This window comes from Sminthopsis crassicaudata, chromosome 4 (assembly GCF_048593235.1).
Source record: "Sminthopsis crassicaudata isolate SCR6 chromosome 4, ASM4859323v1, whole genome shotgun sequence".
Taxonomy (NCBI): Eukaryota; Metazoa; Chordata; class Mammalia; order Dasyuromorphia; family Dasyuridae; genus Sminthopsis; species Sminthopsis crassicaudata.
In genome coordinates this window covers 191949453-191973914 of record NC_133620.1, presented here as the reverse complement: position 1 = coordinate 191973914, position 24462 = coordinate 191949453, and the positions used below count along the sequence as shown (strand labels likewise).

General features: G+C 33.7%; 1 protein-coding gene across 2 annotated transcripts in view; it reads right to left on the bottom strand.

The window, feature by feature from the left end:
• LAMA4 (laminin subunit alpha 4) overlaps positions 1-24462 on the bottom strand; it is a 174786-nt gene that overhangs the window by 117320 nt on the left and 33004 nt on the right. For both annotated transcript variants that reach the window (XM_074310060.1, XM_074310061.1), the window contains exon 2: positions 712-813. In XM_074310060.1, the coding sequence (XP_074166161.1) occupies positions 712-813 (102 nt within the window). The remainder of the gene's footprint in view (positions 1-711; positions 814-24462) is intronic.

Genomic DNA, 24462 nt, shown 5'->3' with positions numbered 1-24462 from the left:
GAGTGAGTGAAATACAAATTATCAAAGTTGTACATTCACTCAAGCATTTCCATGGGGATGATTTTGGAAAAAAAACAGTCTCTGGTATTAAAATAACAGGAAACCGGAGATGGGAGCATTTGAAAGGGGGAGTAGGTTTTGTCAGCTGCCAATGCCTACACCCCCAACAGAGGACATCCTGAATGTAAGGGTTATTTAAGAAAGTAGGGGGAGGAGAGAAACTCAACTGATCTAGACTAAACAATGCAAAGATGGAGCTGCTTTAAGGGATTTTATTATTTGTCACTGTCCACAAAAAAAGGGAGGGCTTCAGGTTAAAAGAATGAACAAAAAGGTTTCCTTTATGTGTAAAGAATGAGAAATGTTGTCTGAATCAGTTTCACTACTACCTCTTCTCAGGGTCAATTGGGCTCATTTTGGAATCATCAAAATACTAGTGGTAACTGAACTCCCTTGTAGCAAATACAGTACTCATGTATAAGATTTCTGTAACTGAGGCTCACAGAGGTTCATGTGGCTTCCTTAGCAAGGTTCCGGTAAGTGTGTTCTTCATAGAACCAAAGTTTGCATGTTTAGCTCCATGGGAGGGATCACAGTCCAGAAGATTTGATTTCTTCTCATTGTAACCTGTTCCAAGTGTATTGAATGTTCATGAATAAAGTCTTATTTTTTACTTTCAAAATAAACAGGATTAAAAGAACTGGAACTTACCACACAGAATCCAGAGCCATCCAGACACTCATTTGAATTCCCATTACAATCACAGGGTAAGCACTCTCCAGTCACAGAGCGAAAAAATCCCACTCCACAGCTCTGGAAGACACATATACATCAAAGAATTTTTACTTAAAAGGTCAACTTTAGCCCAAATTCTGAAAAAAAGGATAAGACAAATCTTCAAAATCTTCAAATTATCTTATGTTCTCTATAAAACATGCAGTCTAAAAAAAGGATCCAATCGACCCTGTTCTTGTGATCTTTTGTCAAAGTTTTCTTTCATAATTTGTTTTACCTAATCCTTTTTACTGGCAACACAGGATGTGTCACTCTATAAATTTGAGCTCTGATTAGTTTCTCTCCTTTTTGTCTTATTAGTCATAGCATTGTAGATTTAGAGCTAGAAGGGAACTTGGAAGCCAGTGAGTACAATTCTTCTATTTTATGGATGAGAAAATTAAAGTTGAGAAATATTAAGTGACTTACCCAAGATCATATAGTTACTATGTGTCTATTTAGATCCTTATTCCAAAAAGATACACACATACACAGATATACATATGTATGTGTATGTATTAAATGTATGTATGCCCATTAAATCTCAGAATGTAGTATAGATACACATAACACATGTATATGTAACTGCTTTTTATATATCTGGGATTCTTTAATTTCTGTTGTGATTTTCTTGCCATTTGAAAAAAAAACTGGAAGATATTTAGAACATAATTAACACATTTGGAAACTTTGAACAAGGAAAAGACTCCATGGAGGAGTGTTAGGGATATAAGTCACTGTATTTTATTACGTTTTATTTCTTGGGGAGGAAAGGCATGTTCTCATGTTATCAAAGACATAGATATCTACTCACTGTTCCTTTGGTCAGACCAGCCTTTAAACCATCCTACAGAGATAATGTTCTATTTTCTATTTTATTTCCAAAGATTTACTGAGGGAGAGGGAGATTATAGAGTTTCCCTCAGGAATTATATTTGGCATACATCCCATTCCCTTTTTTGCCCTCTCAGGGACTATGATGTAAACCTATTTCCTCTTACATTTTCCTCTGTAAAAATGAAAAACAGCTAGTCATAACCCCTAGGGTGATGGTAAGTGTGGAGGCCCATTCTTGAAGCTGGTCATGAAAAACAGAGGAAATTTAAGCAAGAATGATGTACACCCTTGAATGTAAAAGATGAAAGAAACTTTTGACATCATTAAGGTCAGCCTCTGTTTCACAGATGAGAAAACTGACTCCCTAGAAAGTTAAGCCATTCTCCTAGGGTCATAATTAGTAAGGGTTAGAGGGAAGATTCAAACCCAGAAGTTCAAGGCTCTTTCTATACAATTTACCACAAGATCATGGCATAGGAAAAAGCTTCCATGAAGAAAGGACAAAGGAACTGGCTTTTTTGTTTATATAGATGAAGGCAGAGGTAGTATTTTTTAGCAGTCTACAAGGAGACATTTTATATTTACACTGGAAAGCCCATCTCCATTGCTAGTGAAGAACAACTAAGAGGAAAGCACTTAAATGGCAGCAGGAAGCATTTAGGTTAGACGAGCAAAATATAACCCGAATGACAGATCCATTTTTACGGATTATGAATGTAATTTGCAGAGTTTCCTTTTCTTGCAGTAGAGCCTTGAGTTGACCTGAGCATATAATTTAAAGTGGGAAGAACATAAACTACACTAAAAATTCTTGACATGAGGTTCATGAGTTTTATTTTAATTTTTTAAAAGTATTTTGATGACTTTAGTTCAACATAATTTGTTTCCTTTGTAATCTTACACATACACACAAATAAAACAATCCTTTTTTAATGCACTTAAAATATTATTCTAAAAGATTCTATATTCTTGACCAGATGGAAGTTATATTCTAAGTTTCATTCTGTTATATCCCAAGAGCACTTTTTGGGGTTGAGGGTAAAGGATAAGGGTTTGATTGTTTGCTAATGCATTATTGGAGAAACAAAAGGGGCCCATGACGCAAAAAAGAACCTGTGGACTAGATGATCTCTCTAGTCTCCTGGTTCTATGATACTGAAAAATCCACAGTAGATTTCATGGCTTTGTTGTTGTTTAGCAAATTCTTCATGACCTTATTTGGGATTTTCTTGGCCAAGATATTGAAGTGGTTTGGCATTTTCTTCTCCAGAATTTTACAGATGAGGAAACTGAGGCAAAGAGGGTTAAAATGACTTGCCCAGGGTTATGTCCCTAATTTGAACTCAGAAAGATGAGTTCCTGACTCCAGGAACTCTATCTAGATAGAGAGACTAGGCTAAAATATGTCTTTATCCTTTTATTTATTCTTGTAGAGTAGTTGACATGTTCTAGGAAGTTTTTGATGAGAGGACATAGCTCTTCCATTGTTGAGTGAAAGGTAACACCCGGCAACCACTCATTCTCATTATGGTTCACACATAAAGAGAGGAAAGGAATATGAAAGCTTAATCCCATCCTCAAAGTACCTAATGAGGACTATCATTAAAGAACCCAAGTAGACCTTAATTACTAAAAAAGAGTTACTAAAGCCTATGATCACCATTAAGAATTAACTCTTTCACTTTGACTCTAAAAATTTCTGTTTTATCATTCTCAGTTACTTATGAAGCCCATCTAATCTCTTCTGCATATATGAATGGTCCTTGATTTGTTAGCAGATAAAAATAAGAACATATTTATATTTCTACTCTTTATATGCAGTATGAGAAAATGAAAGAAAACATCTTTAATTATAGTTGAACCTCAATCAATTATTCAATAAACCTTTTAATGAGTATTTATGGGATATTTGTTGTTTTCCTCCATTTTGGAAGAGAACCAGTGACATCATAAGGTGATGTCTTGACTTGGATTATTTGGATATAATTGGATTGGATATTTATAGAGTACTACATATTCTATGATCATATTGGATCCAAATTGCTATATGAAGAGTAAGACTTCATGTAGTTTAACTCCTCACATCTGTCCCCTTCAAATATGACAATCTCTTCCTCTAGACAACCTGATTAAATCTAACATCCATTAAATCAACACAACAATACACAGAAAGGCCCTGGAGGAAATTAGTATTGCTGAAGGAATGTGCAAGATGCTTCTTTCATTCTGTTATTATATTGCAAATGCACTTTTGGGGGGACAGGATATAGGGAAAGGGAATTGGTTGTTTGCCAATGCACTATTGGGGGAAAAAAAGGCTTCTACTCTAGTTTCTATAGATCAGAATTGGGAATTTAGCAGCATTTTTACTAGGAGAAAATACCATTCTAAAAACCAGTCTCTTTGTTACATCTTATAAAATGTTATAATTTTGTTATAATTTGATTTAAAACTATTATCTTTTGTTTTTGCCTTGCCTTAATTTCTAGATATATCTTCCTCCCACTCCTGCCCAGAGATGTCTCATCTAACAAAAAAATAATAAAAGAATGAGGGGAAAAATTAGTTCAGCAAAATTGATCTCTACATCTATCATATTGAATGGTTCCCACCTTTTCAAAGAAATAAGTTTTTTTCTCACCATTTCTTTGAGTCCAAGGTGTATCATTATAATTACATAGTATTGAGGTATTTTTTGTTATTGTTGTTATTTATATTATTATAGTTATTCCACATATTATTTCCCTAGATTTACTTATTTTCATCAGTTCAAGCTTAATTGTTGTCTTCATAATCATTATTTCTTATGATACTATAATATTCCATTGTATTCATGTCCTCAATTTACACATTTCTTAAATTATGAGTGTAAGCCTTATTGCATTTACTCCAGCCTTCCTCCTCTTCCCACTGGAACTAGGACTCCCAATTAGTCCTAGGCTCACCATGCCACTTACTCTCTACCTTCACTTTGTGCCATCTCCCCTTACCTTTTTGCAACTCTAACTTAACTTCCCTTTATGTGTTGTCTTCACATATTAGAGTACAAGCTCCTTGAAGGCAAGGATTCTTTGCTTACTTATTTTTAATTCCCAGCTCTCAGCATAATCTCTGTCACATAGCAAACACTTAATATATTCTTTTTTTCGTTCACTCAAAGCTTCATCTATTCAAGTGAGGGGGTTGGATTAGATTTCTTCTGAAGTTCCTTCCCACACTAAATCTATTAGCCGTTGTACCAGATTTTGTTTAGATATTTCCCAATTAATGGACACTTACTTTTCCCCCTCAGTTCTTTCCGACTTCAAAAGTGCTGCTATAAATATTTTGGTGCATATGGGACTTTTCTTCTTGGCTTTGATCTCCCTGGAATATATAGTTAGTACTAGAATCTCTAGGTCAAAAGAGATAGACATTTTAATCACGTTGTTAGCATAAATATAAATTGCTTTCTAAAATGGTTGGACTAGTAACAACCACTTTAATTTATTATTGGGTTAGTAAATTGAGTTTCTAGAATTTTAACTTTTGTGTTAGTATTTCTTACTTGATTTTCTGTGATGTTGGCTATGGAAATATTTTTACTCCTAAATTAGTTTGCTGATGACATCAAGCCATAAAAATGTTCAAACTATCTGTGTGACACTGATGACCCAGATTTCATTTTCCTAAAATTTATTTTGGCATCTATCTTTGAACACTATATTTTAGTTGAGACAATTTCACCCCACATGAAAGACTTTTTCTGTCCAAGATGCAATGATCCTTGCATAAAAAAACAAACAAAATAAACACCCCAAAACCAAAACCAAAATAAAACAAACAAAAAACCAACCCAAAACCAAATCCAACATCCCCATATCCCCAACACACATACTCTCCCCACCCCAAACCAAGTTTCAACTGTCTCCAGGAAATGATCATTGTAATCACAAGTATTTAACTTTGGTAGTTTAATTGTGAAAATTTCATTTATAGTCAGATATCATATTGAGAATAGAACTCAAAACAATCTTTCTTGCTCTGAGTATACCCAATTTGGCTATGTTTATTTAAGATTCACTTAAAAACCATTGCAAGTTGAGGATGAAAAGAGAGGTTTCAGAGAACCTTACCTTCTTAGAAGATTACATCTCACTCTAGTTTATGAAAAAAACCCTGCTAACTGGAAGATTGGAATTGACCACTAGGCCATACTAACTCATTGGATTTTCTATACAAAAAAAAGGAAAGATTATAATCTACTTTCATAGAGATAGTAGCCACACTGGTAAAATCCCAGAATCTTGAAATAACAATACGTAGTTATTTAGAATATATGTATATAGTATATATGAGTGTATTTATATGTATATTTTTTGTATACATGTACATATAAACACATAGTTTTATGTGTATATAAATATACAAAACACTATACACATGTATATATGTACATATATAAAATATATAATATAGACAATATATTATACATAATATATACTATACTAATATATTATATAGAATACATATTTTATTATATATAAAATATATAATACATATATATGTATGAATTTTGGATGATAGTATCATAGATTTTGAAGGAAAGAAATTTTATAGGTAATTCTATTCAATGTTTTCACTTTATAGGTGAGGAAACTGAAATCCAGTCAGGTAAAGGTATTTTCTCAAGATTAAACAGGTAATAAATGTTAAGATTTGAATCTACATTCTCTGATTCCCCATCTAGCAGTATATGGGAGGCAACATTACAGTATACATAGAGAGAGTATGTACTTCAGAGGAGTGAGATTCAGAAGTTATCTAATCCAACACCCTGATTTTACAGATAAATAAATAAGGGTCTTGGGTGATTAACTGACTTGTCCAATCTTACACAAGGAGTAAATGTCAGAGAGATTTAAATCTAAATCCTTTGATTTCAGAGTGTCTTTCTACTGTGCCATACTTTGATATAGTAACAGCAATATTGTAATGATTGTGAAAGACTTAGCTATTCTGATCTAAGACAATTCCAAAGAAATTATGATGAAAAATGCCATCCAGAGAGAGAGAGAGAGAGAGAGAGAGAGAGAGAGAGAGAGAGAGAGAGGAGAGGGAGAGGGAGAGGGAGAGGGAGAGGGAGAGGGAGAGGGAGAGGGAGAGGGAGAGGGAGAGGGAGAGGGAGAGGGAGAGGGAGAGGGAGAGGGAGAGGGAGAGGGAGAGGGAGAGGGAGAGGGAGAGGGAGAGGGAGAGGGAGAGGGAGAGGGAGAGGGAGAGGGAGAGGGAGAGAGACATTGCATAATTGCATAAATAGTATCTGAGATGAGGCTTCAAATGCAGTTTTCTTATGTAGTGCTCTCTCCTTTATACTTTTTTGTTCTTATTTCAGAGGTGAAAGTTGGCATGGAGACCTTGCTTTTCCAGTCTAGATCAGCCTATACTTTGCACTTTTTTATAATCTTAGCTGCCTGGGACATAGAACAATCAACTTGTTCAGGGTCATACAACCATTATATGTCAGAGAAGTAATTTAGACTAAAGTTATTTTGCCTCTTGGGCAGCTCTTTATTCACTATGTCATGTTGCCTCTCAGTAAATAAGTTTAGTTATTGGTAGGAAGATCCTGAAATGTCCTGAAATAGTGATCCAGACCAAATAGTTTTGTTTCTCCTTGTCCAATTAGAATTTAATAAGACTAAACTAGAGATCAAGGACAATGCTCAGATAAAACTGATTCTGCTTTGTCTCATTAGAGGTAATGAGCCACTAATTCTAGCATTTTTCATCTACAGTCAGCATGTGAATTCAGTAGAAAAAACTCAGTAATGAAGTCCCTGCATACTGTGGTTTCAGTTGGCTGGATGTTGGGCTTTCTTGGCTGATTTATTTGAAATCTGGAGAGAATTATCCATGTATATCCTCCTTCCACTCTCTAGTTCTTGCTTACATAATTACAAATTCCCCAGTTTTCAAAGGGTGAGGCTTTAGAGGCCAAAAGAAATTTCACCATTGCTTGACTGATTTTTCTTCCTGTAGCTAGGAGAGTTGTTTCAAATTCTTCAACAGTTTATCTAGTTCAAAGCCTTCCTCCCTACTCAAGTAACACTTATGAATACACACATACACACAGACACAGACACAGACACACACCCACACAGACACACATCCACAGATTTATTTCAAGATTGATGTGAGAACATTGGAAAAATTACAAAAAAACAATAATGATAGTGTGACTCTCTCTTTGAACTCTTCAGAGTTGGACACAACTCTCCCCTAAACTAAGGGGAAATAGTCCTTTGTGCTTAGAGCAGTTTGAGTTCAGATTGCAGCTGCTTCTCCTCTGTTATTGGGGTGATGTCTTTGCTTGTTTGCTAATCCTCCTGGATCTGAAAAGAACTGGTGAAAGTGAGATCGTAACTTTTAAGTAAGAAAGGAGTTAGAAACCAGATGGTTCAACCTCCTCATTAATAATGAGGAAACTGAGACTTGGAGAGGTGCCCAGGGTCACTTAGGTTTATGTTATTGGCTAAGATGAAAGGTCCAAGTCTGGGACTTCTGACTCCAAATTCAAGGTTCCTTCTACCATCCCATGCACAATTATGATAAGTCTGTAATTCTTTGCCAAGTAAAAACGACCCAACTCAATAGCAAAATGAGGGATAACAATATTTATTTTAGTTATTATTTCTGCATTTGTGCTTTTGTTCTTCATGGTTTCCTTATGAGGTTCCCTCACATTGCATTTAAGAATCTTGTTTATATGTGAGGAGATCAAAGCTCAGGAAGGTGAAATTTTGGATCCCCTGATGAGTGATAAGTTCATTACAATTACAAATATGAGATTGTAGACAGAGAAGAGAGGTAGAGGAGTTCAGTGACCTGAGAAGCAAAAGTTCCAAGTTCCACCTCTGATGGAATTGTAATTGACTCAGAGCAGGTGACTTAAATCTCTCAATACTCCCAGAAATTTTCTAAGATAGTAAATTTCAGAGAAGGTATGGAGAAAGTTCCTTAGGTGGAGCTCTCTATTCCAATTAAATCAAAGTACCTACTAAAAATTATCAACTTAGTGAGGGGAAAGATCATTGTTTACCTTTAGCCTTTTTGATCTTTAGGGGCTTGAATATGGCAGGAGTCTAATGAATACCTTTTAGATTACACTCAATTATATAGACTAACAATCTGGTGAATATTTTTGATTCTTAATCTTGCTTAAGAACTTTATGCTCCCTCTTTTAGAAACTTAAAGGCTGAAAAAAGAAATCTCAAGCTAAGAAGTGATACTATTTTTCTATTTAAAATGTCACATTATTATATTTCTGATTTTAACTTTGTTTTTCTTATAAATGTTTTATTTTAATAACAATCTCAAAGACTATCAATAATTTACTTTGCAAGATGTCACTTTTTATAACAGATTGTGGGAGTTGAGGGAACTTGTTCTGCAGCTTTCTTGCTATAAAACCTTTACTGGATTCTATTCTAGGCACCAGCTGAGAAGTCTCCCTAGTTAATCAAGAAGCATTTTAATAAATATCATTTACTATATGTAAGGCCTTGTACTAAGCACTAGAAATAAAAGGAAAGGCAAAGGAGTCTTTGTTATTAAGGAACTCACGGTGGATGAGGAAAGACAAGATGAAAAGACTTGTACTAACAAATTATATATAGTATAAATTGAAAATAATCAACAGAATGAGAGCACTTATATTAAAGTAGATTGGGATAGGCTTTCAGTACAACATGAGATTTTTAACTGTGATCTAAAGAAAGCTGTGGAAACCAAGAGATGAAGGTGGAGAGGGAGAAAATTCCAGGGATGGAGAACAACCATTGAAAATGCCTAGATTTGGGAGATTCAGTGTCTTGTTTGAGGAACAGCAAGGAACTCTGCAGAGTATTTTGTGGGTAAGTGGGAATAGGGAGCAAGATGTAAGAAGACTAGAAAGGTAGGAGGGGGCCAGATTATAAAAGGCCTTGAATGCTTTCCAGAGGATTATATATTTGATTCTGGAAGTTATAGGGCAACATTGGACTTTTAAAAATTGGAATGGAGGAAAGCTTGAATGTTAAGGTCAGACTTGTGCTTTAGGAAAACAATTTGGTAGCTATGTGAAGATGAATTGGAGTGAAGAGAGGCTTGAAATAGAGAGATCAATCAGTTGGGAAACCAACCAGCTGGTTATCACAATAATCCAAGACCTGGTCAGAGTGCTAGCAATAATCGAGGCAATAAGGGAACATTTATGAGATGCTACAAAGATTAAAATGGACAAGGCATTGAGAATGGAGGATGAGAGAATGAGGAATCAATGATGACCCCTAGGGCTGTCAGTCTGAGTGATTATAACCCTTTCCATCACATCATTATACTGCCAGCTGTTTTAGCTTACTTTTTTTTTTTTTTTTTGGTTCTCTAAATCAGGAGAATACAATGTGTCATTTACCAACATATTACAAATCTGAAAACCGAGTCATAATCAAATTGAGTTTACTGGAGAAAAAAATCACAAGCAATTTTCTGAGAGAAAAATGTTGTGCAAATTTTTAAAAGAGTAAGTAGGATAAGATGACTAAAGAGGTGGAGTGGTGTGGTAAAAACTGCAATGGATTTGGAGTCACAAGTCTTGGATTTAGATTCTGACTGCTATTTCTTAGGCTTGTCACTGTGGGAAAATGTAAACCTTAGTTTCCTCATCTGCAAAAATGGGAATAACATTACTTATACTTCCTACTTCTCAAGTTATCTATTTTGCCAGGAAAGTGCTTTTTAAATCAAATACACACATACATGCATGCATACACACTCATACTCACTCACTCCACTGTAAAAGTAAGTTGCTGCTATTACTCTGACCTCAGTTTATAATGCATATCACTCTGATGTAGTTTTTACCTATAGGGAGACACCCCAATGGAAAGAACAATTGAAGTCTGGACTTCAATTTCTTTATATATAAAATGAGAGGATTGATCCTTTTATGTTCAGAACTAAAATCCTGGAGTCATTTCTATGAGATGAGAGGAACCTTTCTCTTCTTGTCATCAATATCCTGGTTTGAATTGAAATAATATCCTGGAAAAACCTGTCCACACCATATCTTTACTTACCTCCAAGTTTGGAAGTTTAATTTTTCATTAGTGCTTTATTTTCTGAATATATTCTTCTGTAGCAGCTAAAATGTGTGTGTGTGTGTGTGTGTGTGTGTGTGTGTGTGTGTGTGTGTGTGCGTGCTCACGTGTGTGGAGGCAACATTTTGTCTCATTATTTCATATTCCACATTTTACAGTTCTGAGGGACTTCAAGGATCCCCTAGTTAATTCCTTCATTTTGTGGAGAAGAAAAGTGAACCCTATTTAGGATAGCTATGGCTTGCTCAGGCTCTCACAATTAGGTGTGATAGAGCTTGAACTAGAAGCTGGCTTTCCATCCTGTGCTTATTCCAATAAACTGAATTGCCACTAATCTCTCACTAATGATTCCCTGACTTCTCTGCTTGCAGAGGAAGATGCTTCTATCTTGAGACATATTTCTACTCACATGTTTCTATTTCTGGAATGTTTCAAGTTTCACTCATTCATTCAACTATCGCTTATTAGTTACGTACCCAGAGCATTGTAGTAGGTTGTGTGTGTATGTGTATGTGTGTGTGTGTGTGTGTGTGTGTGTGTGTGTGTGTGTGTGTAGTATCAAAAAGTGTTATAAGCTGTTAAATTAAATTTAACATTAATAACTGTTAATTTAAGCATTTATACCTTGGACATCAGTAAATGCTATAAATCAGACTATGACTGATTTTTTTGATTGTTTAGACTTAAGAAAGTAATGGAGAAAATGTCAATAGTGCAGATAAAATTTAGAACTGTATCACCTGCATGTTTTCTCCCCCCAAAAGACAGTTGTTAAATATTTTACCATCAAATCACTAATTACACAAAGTTTCTATAAGACATTTCTGTCATAGAGGCACAGGACAAAGATATATTAAGTAACATTACAAAATAAAGGCAGTGAAATTGAAAATCAAAAAGATTTGTAAGAGGTGTGAGGAGGAAGACCATTAAGAAGGATCAGTGTTACCTTTTATCAAAATGTAGGTATCCTGTTTATCTTTTAAAATATATTTATTTTAGCCTTAATTTTAAGATAATGATTGCTACCCCTGCCTTTTTTTTTTTACAGTAGATGAAACATAACAAATTCTACTCCAATACTCCATTTTAACTCTGCGTATATTTCAATTATCTCATAAAAATGGGAATGAAAGGAAGAACTGATACAGAGGAAACAGGTGGGGGTGGAGGATTGCAAGTGTTGGAATTTTATTTTCAAAGGCTCTGGATTAAAAAAAGAACAACCAACATATCTAAAAGGATGCAAAAGTCTTCTAAACTTATAGAGAAATAAGAGGGGTAGGAGATAAGTGTTATAAATTAAATATAGGAGGCTTTGGGGAGAGGATACGGGAGGGAGGGACTTTCAAAAAATACATTAAAGAGAATAACTATCACACAGTTAAAAGAAATAACAAGTAGTACATAATAAATCAACAGTTTTATGTTCAATTATCGTTCTATTCTATGATGTGGAAATGCTTAATGCTTATTTCTTAAGTTCAGAATAAAATAAATAAAATAAACAAAGAAGGATCAGTGAGAGTTTCATGGAGGAAGAAACATTTAATTGGTAGAAATTCAGTAAACAAAGAGGACATTTCAGGCAAAGGGAATAGTATGAGCAAAGAAACAAAAGTAGGCAACTTTAAAGAATGTTCAGGAAACAAAAAAAATGATACATATTGACTCAATAATAGATTACAGAAGTAATGTGAAATAAAATTGGCATGGGAGAGTGCTGATAGGTCCTTGTATACCAGGGAACTATGAAAGATTTATCTATTTATTTATCTTCTATACATTTATTTATCTACCTACTTATCCAGTCATTTATTATTTATTTCTTTATCCACCCATTTATTTAATTAGTCATTAACATATCATTCTTTCTATATATTTGCTTATTTATTCATCCATCTATGTATTTATATATTTATCAATTCATCTATTGATTTACTAATTTTTCCATTAATGAATAAATGAATTAATTGCATAAGAGTGATATGACCAGAAGTTTGTAAAAGATAGACTATATTGGCAATGAGATGATCAATTTGAGGACAAAATGGAGTCAGGAAGACTTATAAGAAGGTTATCTCAACTATTTCAGAGATAAGACTGATTGAAACTAGTATTTGATTACCATAAGAAGACAGAGGAAGATGATTCAGAGTAAAGCTCGTCTTTGGGCATGGAGGAATATTTGCCACAGACAGTGAATTCAATGAAATCAGAATAAAGAGCATATTTAGAAGGAGTGACTATAAACTTGATCTTGGACATGTTAAATTTGGGATTGTAGTGTTGCCTAGTGGACAGAGAGCTGGCCTTAAGACCTGAGTTCATATCCTAACTCTGAAATATATTGTCTGTGTGACCCTGGGGTAAGTCAATGAATGTCTGTGTGATCTAAGAAATTCTGTGAGTCTCTAAGCTATGGAGAACATGCAGGTCTGCAGCAGTAGAAGAAGTTTACTCTAATAATGAAATCACGAATCACATTTTTATTCCTATCCTAAATTTGAGGTGAAGATGGAACTGTATCCATTGCTCTGGAGATATCTAAAAATGCTGGTTTTGAGTGGAGAAGTAAGAAGAGGATTGAGGGGGAGGTCTGATAGTGTTTCCCCTCCTGGTACAGAACAGGGTCCAAAAATTATTAGGAGTAGGATCATTTGCCTTTGAATCAGTAAATGGACCCATCTTTCACAGTTGTACATTGGGTTCCCAAAGTCTGCCTGGTCCAAAAAGCAAGATCTTGGGAAGTGACTAATATAAACTTGATCTTGACAATGGATTAAACTCTTGCTCATTATTTCCCCAACTTCCTTGTTATTCAACTAATACAGGGTTTAGTCATAATATAAATTAATAAAATATATTTTCCCAACAATTAGTTATTTTCTTTTGTCACATCATAGTTGATACAGAAGTTGGCAGCTACATAGTTCCATCAACAAAGTGTTTTATGGGTTTGTCTTAGAAGCATATTAAAGGAGAAAAAATAAGTCACAGTGGAAAGAACACTAACTTTGCAGTCAGAAGATTTGGATTCAAATCCTCTTCTGTATATCTGTGTGATATTGGGCATATTATGCCATCTTTTTGGACCTCAGTTTCCTCATTTATAAAATGAAAGGAATGTAGCTAGGTGATGTAGTAGATAAAGCACCGGACCTGAAGTCAAGAAGTTCACCTTCCTGAGTTCAAATCTGGCCTAGCTGTGTGACCTTGGGCAAGTCTCTTAATTCTGTTTATCTCAGTTTCCTCATCTGTAAAATGAGTTGGAGAAGAAAATGGCAAATCATTCCATTATCTTTGGCAAGAAAACTCCAAATGGAATCACAAAAAGTTGGACATGACTGAAATGGCTAAATAAGAGATCCCTTCTGATTAAAAAGCTACAATCTTACAATATTCTACATAAAACCTTTGCAAATTAAGGCACCATATAAACATTAGTTGTTTTATTCACTTCAATGAGTGTTGATTGAACACTTTCTATGTGCTTAGCACCAAGTCTGAACGGGATTTTAAAGATTATTAATACCACAGCCTCCTTTTAAATAGAAAGAATCTGATACTCAGTGATGGTGAATAACATGCCTAAGGTTAAATGTTGACTAAGTGGTACAGACAGAATTCAAACTCGTATTTCCCTGTTGATGTACCACACTGATTATCATTTTATTCTATCGCATTTTACAAGCTGGAAAACTTTTTTGAAGAGCTTGTATTTTCTTTGTGGACTTTACTAGGCATATGAGATTAAACCTATCTGGAAATAATGTAAGAGATAAAATAGTTCAAAGTGTGCTCAAAACATTGTTTTTCTATTATTTGTGAAGATAAAATTTTAAGATCAAAATAGCATAGTTTTCTTATTTTAGTTTTCTATTAGTCTATGGCATTTTTGAATGTAGGTGGCAGTAACATTGATGGACTGATTGATATTCCTTATTGCTTCAAGCTTCTACTCTGGAAAAATGTCCAGAATGAGATACATCCTATGTCAACCACCTGCTAATCTCAATTTACAGGTGAATTTAGGAACAATCTCAGTTTGTCAGAGGCCAAAATAAGTGAAATGAGATGCGATTTTGTGTGTGTGTGTGTGTGTGTGTGTGTGTGTGTGTGTGTGTGTGTGTATATGTGTATGTGGTGGGACTTACTTTGTAAGAGAAAAAGGAGTAAATAAAAGTATTTAAGCATTTTTATAGCACTTAGTATTTGCTAGGTATTGTGTTAAGTGCTTTACATTTATATTAACAATTGATCCTCACAATAACCTTGGGAAGTAGGAACTATTATCTCCATTTTTCAGACAAAGAAACTTAGGGTAAGTAATTGCCCAGGGTTAACACTGGATTTGTACAAAGGTCTTCCTGGCTCCAGGTCTGGTGTTCTATACACTGTGTCACCTTTCTATCTCTGGGGTACTAGACATGCTCAGGGAGGAGAAACAAAAAGTTTAAGGCATACCCTGACTTCAAACAAATTACCAATGATTTATTTAAGAGAGAGCATATGAATACATGAAAATTTAAATAGCAATAAATTCAAAAATAGCAGATAAATAATAAAGCAATATTTTATTTGTTGCTAATAAAGGACATTTTGAGATTTGCTTAGGGATAGCAAAGAAGAATTTCAGAAAACTCTGGATAACTCCAGAAGATGATATTTGCTTGAGCATAGCAGAAGTGAATTTTAAGAAAATTTATATGATGAGCTGAGAATGGTTATTGAATTAGGGTAATGATAACCACGAACAGTGTTCTTTAAACTTGAGGAAGGGGAAAAGCATGGTAGGGAGCTTGAAACCTATATGGAAATGTATTTCTAATTCTTCAGTAACCAGAGCAGCTAAGAGAAAACTCTGGTATTGGCTTGGAATGTAAGAGTAAACTAATAAAGAAAAGAGAGATTTGGGAGTTGGCAGACTTGGAGATAAAAAATAAATTGGAAAGAGGCCAAGTTGAACTTTAACTTAATGAGTCTTTTCCCTTATGGAAAATATGAACAAATAATTCTCAAAAGAACAATCAGAAAATGTTAATAACCATATGAAAAATTTATCAAAATCACTAAAAATAATAAAAGAAATACAAATCAGAACAATTCCAAGATTTTGTCTTCCAACTACCGAACTGGCAAAAATTGACCAAAGATGGTCAATATTGGAGGGGTTTTGGAAAGATGGGCATACTGAAGCAGTGTAGGTAAAGCTGTAAAAGCAATTTGGAATTATGCTAAGAAAGTGATTAAAAGGTCTATACGCTTCAATTCAGAAAGCCTATTCCATGGCATATAACCTAAAGAATCAGTGATTTTAAAAATATAGAATTTTATTAGAGTAAAAGAACTAGAACATAAGCTGATGGTCAGTGATTGAAGGATGACTGAAGAAATGTTGGCTTGTGAATATAGGCTAAGTTTAATGTTAGGCAAAGTGACTTCATTGGTATAGAAATCTCTCTATATACTAACACAGGATCTCTTTAATTCAGTCTCAGCTATCTAGAGCACTCAGAGGTTAAGGAACTTGTTTAGTAATGTAGGATAATATTATACTGAAAGAAACAATTTATATGATGAATATAGAGAGAAGCAATGGAACACATAAAGCTGATATAAAATGAAATAAACAGAGCCAGGGAAATAATATGTACTGTAAATGCCCTACAAAAATATGAATGGAAACTTAATAGTAATAAAGCCATAAAAACCGAATGTTGTGAAATTATGACAAATTTTAGTCCCAAAGAAGAGACATAAAATTGCACCTCTCTCCTTTTTTTTTTTTTTTTTTTTTTTTTTTTTTTAATAGAGGTAGAGAATTATGGGTATACAGCACTGACTGTAATGTTGGATTTAGTTAATGTATTTATTTGTTTTGTTGAACTGTTTCTTTCCCCTCTTTTTTTTTTTTTTTTTTAAAGAATTTGTTATAAGGGAACGTTTTTTTGAAAGTAGAAGTAAGTAGGGATAGATTAAGGAATGTAAAAACAAAAGACTTTAATAAATTTATCAATAAAAATCTTAAAATCTTAATAAATTTTATTATAGTTCATTGCCTGAAAATTCTTTCATATTGTAGAAAAATAATTTATATACTTTAAATAGTTGACTGCTATAAAAATGGGGGTGTGTGGGTAGGGAATAGCATTGTTGGATAATAGGCTATAAAGCTATAAGAGACCTTGAATTTAGAACCTCTCATTTTATAGAGACTTTTAATACCTGCAGTGATGGTGACATATTTATTTACATTGCTATCAAGTATCAGACTTGGTATTCACACCAAAATCTTTTCACATCAAATATAGTGCTCTTTCTTCTGCATCAAGAATTTTAAATTAAAGGCTAGAAATATCAGAGATGCTCTCTTTGATGGGGAAATGACTTCTTTCTTTGGGCATGGTGAAAGTAGAAAGTTACATAAGCAATGATCATAAACCACTGAGGGACACTTTTGTGTTAGCTTTTTTTTTTTTTTTTTAAACCTATATGTTTTCATTCCCTACATTCATTTATGTAGGGAATTCCTACTGTGGAAACTTGTTCAACCAATGTAGACAGGTACCTGTTATTCAAATTTATAATTTTAAAGAGTTGCCTGAAGTATTGAGAGATTAAATGATTTGCTTATCAGAAGCAGATTGTTGCTGTTTAGTTGTTTTAGCCCTGTCTAACTCTGTTCTTGCTATTTGGAGTTTTCTTAGCAAAAATACTGGAATGGTTTACCATTTTCTTCTCCATTTCATTTTATAGATGAAGAAACCGAGGCAAATAGGGTCAAGGTTAAGTGGCTTCCCTAGTGTCTACTAAATGGCTATATTTGAATGCAGGTATTCTTGACTCCACAACTCTTTTGAGACAGAAAGATTACCTGTACTTCCATTGACTAGCAGGCTTGAATTTGTCCTGAATGTTGGGTACAACATATAATTTTGAAAAACTAAATTCACAAGTTTCATGTGCTATACTAAAAGCACAAAGATTTTAATATAAAAGAGTCATTTTTGATAATGTTTTTATCTTGTAGCAGAGTGATTACAGAATTTGTTTAATTGTACTTCAGTCATGTTTGACTCTTCATGACTCTATTTGGGGTTTTCTTCGCAAAGATATTGGAATGGTTTGCCAATTTCTTCCCCATCCAGCTCATTTTACAGATGAAGAAACTGAGGCAAGCAGAGTTAACAGACTTGCTCAGGGTTACATAGTAAGAATGAGGCCAGATAAATCTTTCTGATTCTAGACCCTGTACACTATCCATTGAGCCAACTAGCTGCCTGATGATAGAATAAGAGAGACCAAAACAAAATTGGAGCTTCAGATTTACCTCTAGTCAGACATTCATCCCAGAATCTTAAATCTGAAGATTTTAGATCCTCTAGTCTGACCCTTCATTTTATACATGAGGGAATCTCCAGAGAGATTGTTGAAATAATAGTAATTGGCACAATAAAAACCTGATCCTAAGTCCCATAATTCTAAGTTCAGCCTTCCAAGTTCAATGCATTTTCCAATTTTATTTTCAGTAAATAATCCTTCTTCATAACTTTAAGTTTAGCCTTAGGTGATCAATATCACCTTACCTTTTCATGTATTGTCTTTTTCCAAAACCTGAATTTACTCTTCTTTTTCAATTGTAATGAATGCCTCACAAAGTCAATACAATAATTTTATGTGTCTCTTCTCCCTTAAAATTTTGCCAAATTTTAATCAAAATTTATGCAATTTTAAAGTTATCTCTTGTGATCTCTCTAGTTCTTTTGAAGTAAAAAAGGTCACATTCTGGCAGTAATTATTTTAAAATTAATTCTTCAGTGACAAGACAGTTAGATATTTAAGTATTCTCATTAGGGGGCATTTAGTGATTAGAAAATAGCCTAATATATCTTTTTATAAAATCTATGGTTTTGGGAAAAAATGATAGCTGACCTAGTTGTCATTTATGGCTTATGAAAAAAAATTATATTCATTGACATGAAAGAAAGAATATTTGAAATAATCCATCTGATAATAGAATTAATTTTTAGATTTATTTTAAAATGTTTCTGAGAACAGAGAAAATAAATGGAGATAATTAAGACATAGAAGGAATTGGACACAATAACCCAGTATTTGATAAATCCAATCACACAATTCATTTTGAAAAAAACCTCAATTTGATAAGAAAGCAGTTTGGAGTTTGTCAGGAAATAAATTTAGACCAACAACCTATACCATAACAAGTTTGAAATATACTTAATCTAAACATGTTCACATTTGAAAAAGGAGACAACTTTTATATTTATGGTTAAGGGAGAATTTCAAAACAAAAAGGGATAGAAATTATCACAAAATATAAAATAGATAATTTCAATTACATAAAATTAAAGCTAGCTTTTGCACAAACAAAATTAATGTACTTAGAATAAGAAGATAAACTGTTGAGAGAGAAAAATTCTGTACCACATATCTCATAAAAATCTGATATCCAAGATCTATAGAAAATGAATATAAATATATAAGGCCAAAAGCTAGTTTCTAATAGATAAGGGAGCAGAGGATAGGAATAAATAGATTTTAAAGGAAGAAATGCAAAATATCAATAAAAATGCTCTGTAATTATAGGTATGCAAATTTGAATAACTCAAGTTTCATGCATAGACTCTAAATTTACTTACCTTGGTCTTATATTTGATGTATGTATGTGTGTGTACACACACACACACACACACACACATTATATATATACATATATATATATATATGTCACCATATGCTCATTATAAGTAATGGTTGAATAATTTGCTCTCTGATTTGTACATAGCATGTATGTACAATATGCATGTATTGATGTCAGTCTCATTTTTTGTAGAAGGTCCATTTCCAGGGAAATAATATTGTATGGTGGATAGAAGACAGATCTTGAAGAAATATTGCTTTCAAATTAGGGGTTTATCAAATTAGGGGTACCACAATCTTAGAAAGTGCAAGCTCCTACAAACACTGAGCTGTACCTGAACAGAGATATCTTCTAAAACATCCTTTTAAGTAGTTATCAGGATTCTGCTTACAGTCAAAGGGAAGCCCCTAAGGCTGAGGTAGCCTGGTTCATTTTTTGGATAGGTCTTCTTGTTAGAAAATTTCTCTCTCTTTTTTTTTTTTTTTTTCTTATGTCAAATTTAATTCTGTTTTTCTACAAGTTTCATCCCTTGTTCCCAGTTCTGCCCACTGGAGCCAAAGGGAACAAGTTCCATTCCTTTTCCATATGGCAATCCTTTAAATACCTAAATGAAACTATATAGTCCCTCTTCCCCACACCAAACTTTATTTCTCTTGTTCCTTCTTGTTCTCACCATCAATTCTCAGACAACATAGTCTTGATACCCTTCACAACTCTAGTTGCCCTTCGTTGTCTGCATTCTAGTTTGTCAATGTCTTGCTAGAATATAGGACCCAAATCTGAACATAATACTCCAGATGTGTTCTGGCTGTCTGGAATGTCATTTTATATACTTTTTATCTCTTACTGCAAACTAAGATTAAAATATCTTTTTTTGCCTGCTGTGCCACATTGCTCAAGTCTGTTTAGAAAATCAGTAGCTGACTTGGTATAATAATGATAATAATATCTAGTATTTACATAGCAGTTTAGTTTTCAAAGAAATTACACATATTATCTCATTTGATGCTCAAAACAGGCATGTGAGGGAGGTTCTATTATCGTAGCATCTCATTTTACAGATAAAGAAAATGAGCCTGAGAGGTTAAGATTTGCACATGGTTACAAAGTTACTAAGTAACTGATGAAAGATCTGAATTCAAGTCTTGATGACTCTATGTTCAGTGCTTGTTCCACAGTATCATCTCACTGCCTTGGAATAGAAAATGTTGTTTATGAGGCTGTAAAAAAAATCAAGCCTCAGACATTTATTAGTTATGTGATCTTGGGCAAGTTACTTAATGTTTATTTATTTCAGTTTCCTCATTGGAAAATTGAGGATAATACTTATTTCTGAGGGTTATTGTAAAGTTTCAATGAGATAAATGTAAAATGTTTAATGTAATGCTTGGCACATAGTAAACACTATATAAATGTTAGCTATAGTAATAATTAGTATTGAATATTTATAATTCACATTTTAAAAAATTTAGAAGTTTTGAGCTGAAACATACCACAAAACAAATAATATATATGATATTCCCCCAGAAAGCCCACATTCATTAGGAGCTAGCCTGAAACCATCTGGAAGAGACCATCTGTATCCATGATGCCTTGCTCTCTCCCAGTTGAAGGGATTTGATAACAGGGTCTGAAAAAGGATGCTCCCTTGGAGGAATACACTCAGTGTGCTTGCAGGTGTTTCCTCTTGTTGTTTGGAAACAGATGTTTGGTCAGGTACAGTTTGTGACAACTTGAACAATGAACATTTTTCAGACATCTGTCCAGCTCAAGCTGACAGGGAAAATTGCAACTCATATATTATAGCAATAGAAGGTTAATTCCATAGAGAGGCAAAATCTTTGCCAGAATGCCAGCTTTGTTTGGAAAACAAAAGAAAATGTGACTACTCCCTTCTGTACAATGCTACTCCCAATACTTTCATTCTTTTCTGTGATGATAGGTTAAAATAAACAAACAAAAAACACTCCATGGAAGACTAGCATCTGACTGACCATAATGATGTTTTGAATCCTACTTCCAGCTTGATGTGAGGCACCTTGGATAAATCATTTAATCTGATTTTGCTTCAATTTTCCTTTTTTAAAATATAGGTCATAGAATGGCAATTCACTTCAAGGAGCCAAATGTTACTGTAGTAAGCACTCTAAAAATACACATCTATTTATAAGCTAAGGGACTCCAGTGATGGTGTCATTTTCAAACATTTCATAAATAAGCCTGTCAAGAATGGAATGATTGTTTGAAATACTCAGATGATGATTTACTGCTTTGAACTTTGGAAACTTTGGAACCAGTAACACTTTGTTATAAGATGTTCACTATTGATTAGATTTTTCAGATAATTCCTTAATGGTTTGAGAATATTTTTGAGAATTGTTCATGGTCATAATTCTTTTTTTCTTTATTTCTTCAAGCCTTAATTCATTAAATATCCATTTGTTAAGTATTGTGAGATGTGTAAATTTGGACACCTCCAATCCATATTCATATGGACTATTTCTTCCAGCCTGGGCTAGAGCCTTCTGAGCTTGTATTGGTCTGATCAGTAATGATCAGTCACACTGTATCTTGACCCCAACATAGTGATGTCATTTTTGTCCTCTTTAAGAAAGAATTACAGGGGCATCTCGATGGTGCAATGGATAGAGCACCAGTCCTGAAATCAGGAGGACCTGAGTTCAAATGTGATCTCAGATACTTAACATTTCCTAGCTGTGTGACCCTGGGCAAGTCACTTATCCCCAACTGCCTCAGGGGAAAAAAAGAAAAGAAAAAAGAAATGAAATACAATAACCAACCACAAACTATTTAAGGATTCTAGGTACAATAAGGCTAAAACTATGATCATATGACAATGTGAGGTGCAACATTAATGCCCATCTAGTTCAGCCCTTACCTAAAAATGAAAATACTTTGTAACATAATGCAACAAGCAAATTTTGCCGCTGAACCTTCTACTCATTGTTCCTAATTCTTTGCTCTGGGAAAAATAATAAAAGATCTCATAACTTGTTCACATGAATATCTTTTAAATATTGGAGATAATTATCATAACTTTCCCAGTTCTCTTCCTAAGTCTTTTCTTCAAGATGAGAATAATCAAGTCCTTTAATCAATACTTAAATGGCATATTTTGGCCCTTGACCATAGCAAGATGCTCTTAGGCTACCTGCTTTATTTGAATACTTTCTTGATTATTACTATGTTATTCAGAAAAAAAAAACTATTCCTGCTAGGTGAGAGTACTGTTATTTCTCTAGTCTTGCATGTTTTTATTACTCAGCTACTTTCAACTCTTTGTAACTCCATTTGAATTATTCTTGGCAAAGATACTCAAGTGGTTTGCCATTTCCTTCTTTAGCTCATTTTGCAGATGAAGAAACAGGGAAACAGTGTTAATTAACTTGCCCAGAGTCACACAGCTAATAATTATCTGAGTCCAGGATGGAATTCAGGTCTTTTCGATTTCAGACCTGGCATTCTAACCACTGTGCCACCTAGATTCCCCTTTTTTCATACCAGGTCTCTTAGTGCAACCTAAGATTATATTGCCTTGTTTCGGAGTCATATAACAGAGTTGACTCATATTAAACTTATTGTATACTGGAATACTGTAATCTTTTTCAGATAAACTTCTACATAGCATTATCTCACCTGTCTTATACTTATGAAATTGATTTTTTTGAATCAAAATGTAAAACTTTACATTTAATGCTACTAAATTTTGTTTAGACTATGTTCTAACTGATCAAGATCTTTTTGGATTCTTATTTAATTATTTATCATATGCCCTTTAGTTTTCTGCCATTGTAAATTTGGAAAAGATACTCAGGACAGTTGAAAATGAATACTACAAGATTATAAAGAGCAAGCTTGGCCCCAAGAGATATAAAAAGACATTTTTCTCTGATCTCCTAAATTATGGAGAAAGTGCCAAACTGCATTGGTAGAGTACTTCCTACACTAGTGAAATCATAATTCCATTTCCTACCTATCACATATAGAGACTACCATGCTTGAAATCTTGCTAAATTCAAAGATTTAAGACACAGTGTCTGCCCTTAAGGAGTTCATAATGCAATAGTACTAATTAAGCAAGTATAGAAACAGACCAGGAAAAGCAAAGGGGAAATGATTACATTATTTTCTTCCTCTAAGAAAGTTTTGATTAGAAAACAACATAAAATGTTTCCTATCTTGTCTCATCCAATCCTGATTTTCCCTTATAATTTTTTTAATACTATATCAACTTATATTATACAAAATGCTTATATCTGTATGTATATTTATCTGTCCAACCTTATAAGTAATGTATTTAGTTTGAGTCTCTATGTAATCCTGTCCAATTTAAATTCTTATACTTGTATAATTTCAAATTGATGAACTAGGCAAAAGAAGCAGCACTTTTCTTCACCTAGAATTCTGGAATTAAGTTTTCTGAAACATTTGTCTGCCAGTATCATCTGCTTGCAACATTAAATTTTACTGAAAAATATTTGCTACTCTTTGGATAGTCATCCATTATAGCAGTCCCAACATTGAAGGGATAGGGTTGAAAGATTTCTGTAAATAGTGGGGTTGAATAAAGATTTATTGAGGTTATCTTTTGGGATCTTCTGATTTACACAGCAAATCTTAGTGACTATAAGTTTAGTGTGTAAGATCTGTAAAATATACTTGTCACCCTAATAGGAACAAAATAATGCATGGATTTGAAAACAAATACATAGTGCCAATTGACAATTTTGATTTAAAATAATTCTGTTATCTATTGTTTGAAGAAAAAAAAGTACTGATTTAAAATACAGTTAATAAAAATTTTCAGTTACAGATGTTTCCAGACTCCTTTCCGGAGCCAAAAAACAGAATACCATTCAGCAACAAGCCCAGATTTAGAGATGGGGTTAGTTCCAATATAAACATTTCTCAGCTAGGCATTCACCATAAAAGTGCACATTCAGTTTTTCCATATACAGTGGGAAAGACAAAGCCTTTAGCTTAAAAGGCATTCTCTCTTTCTCCCATAGAGAAATACTCTTTGGCTTTAGTCTCCTGGGGAAGCATCT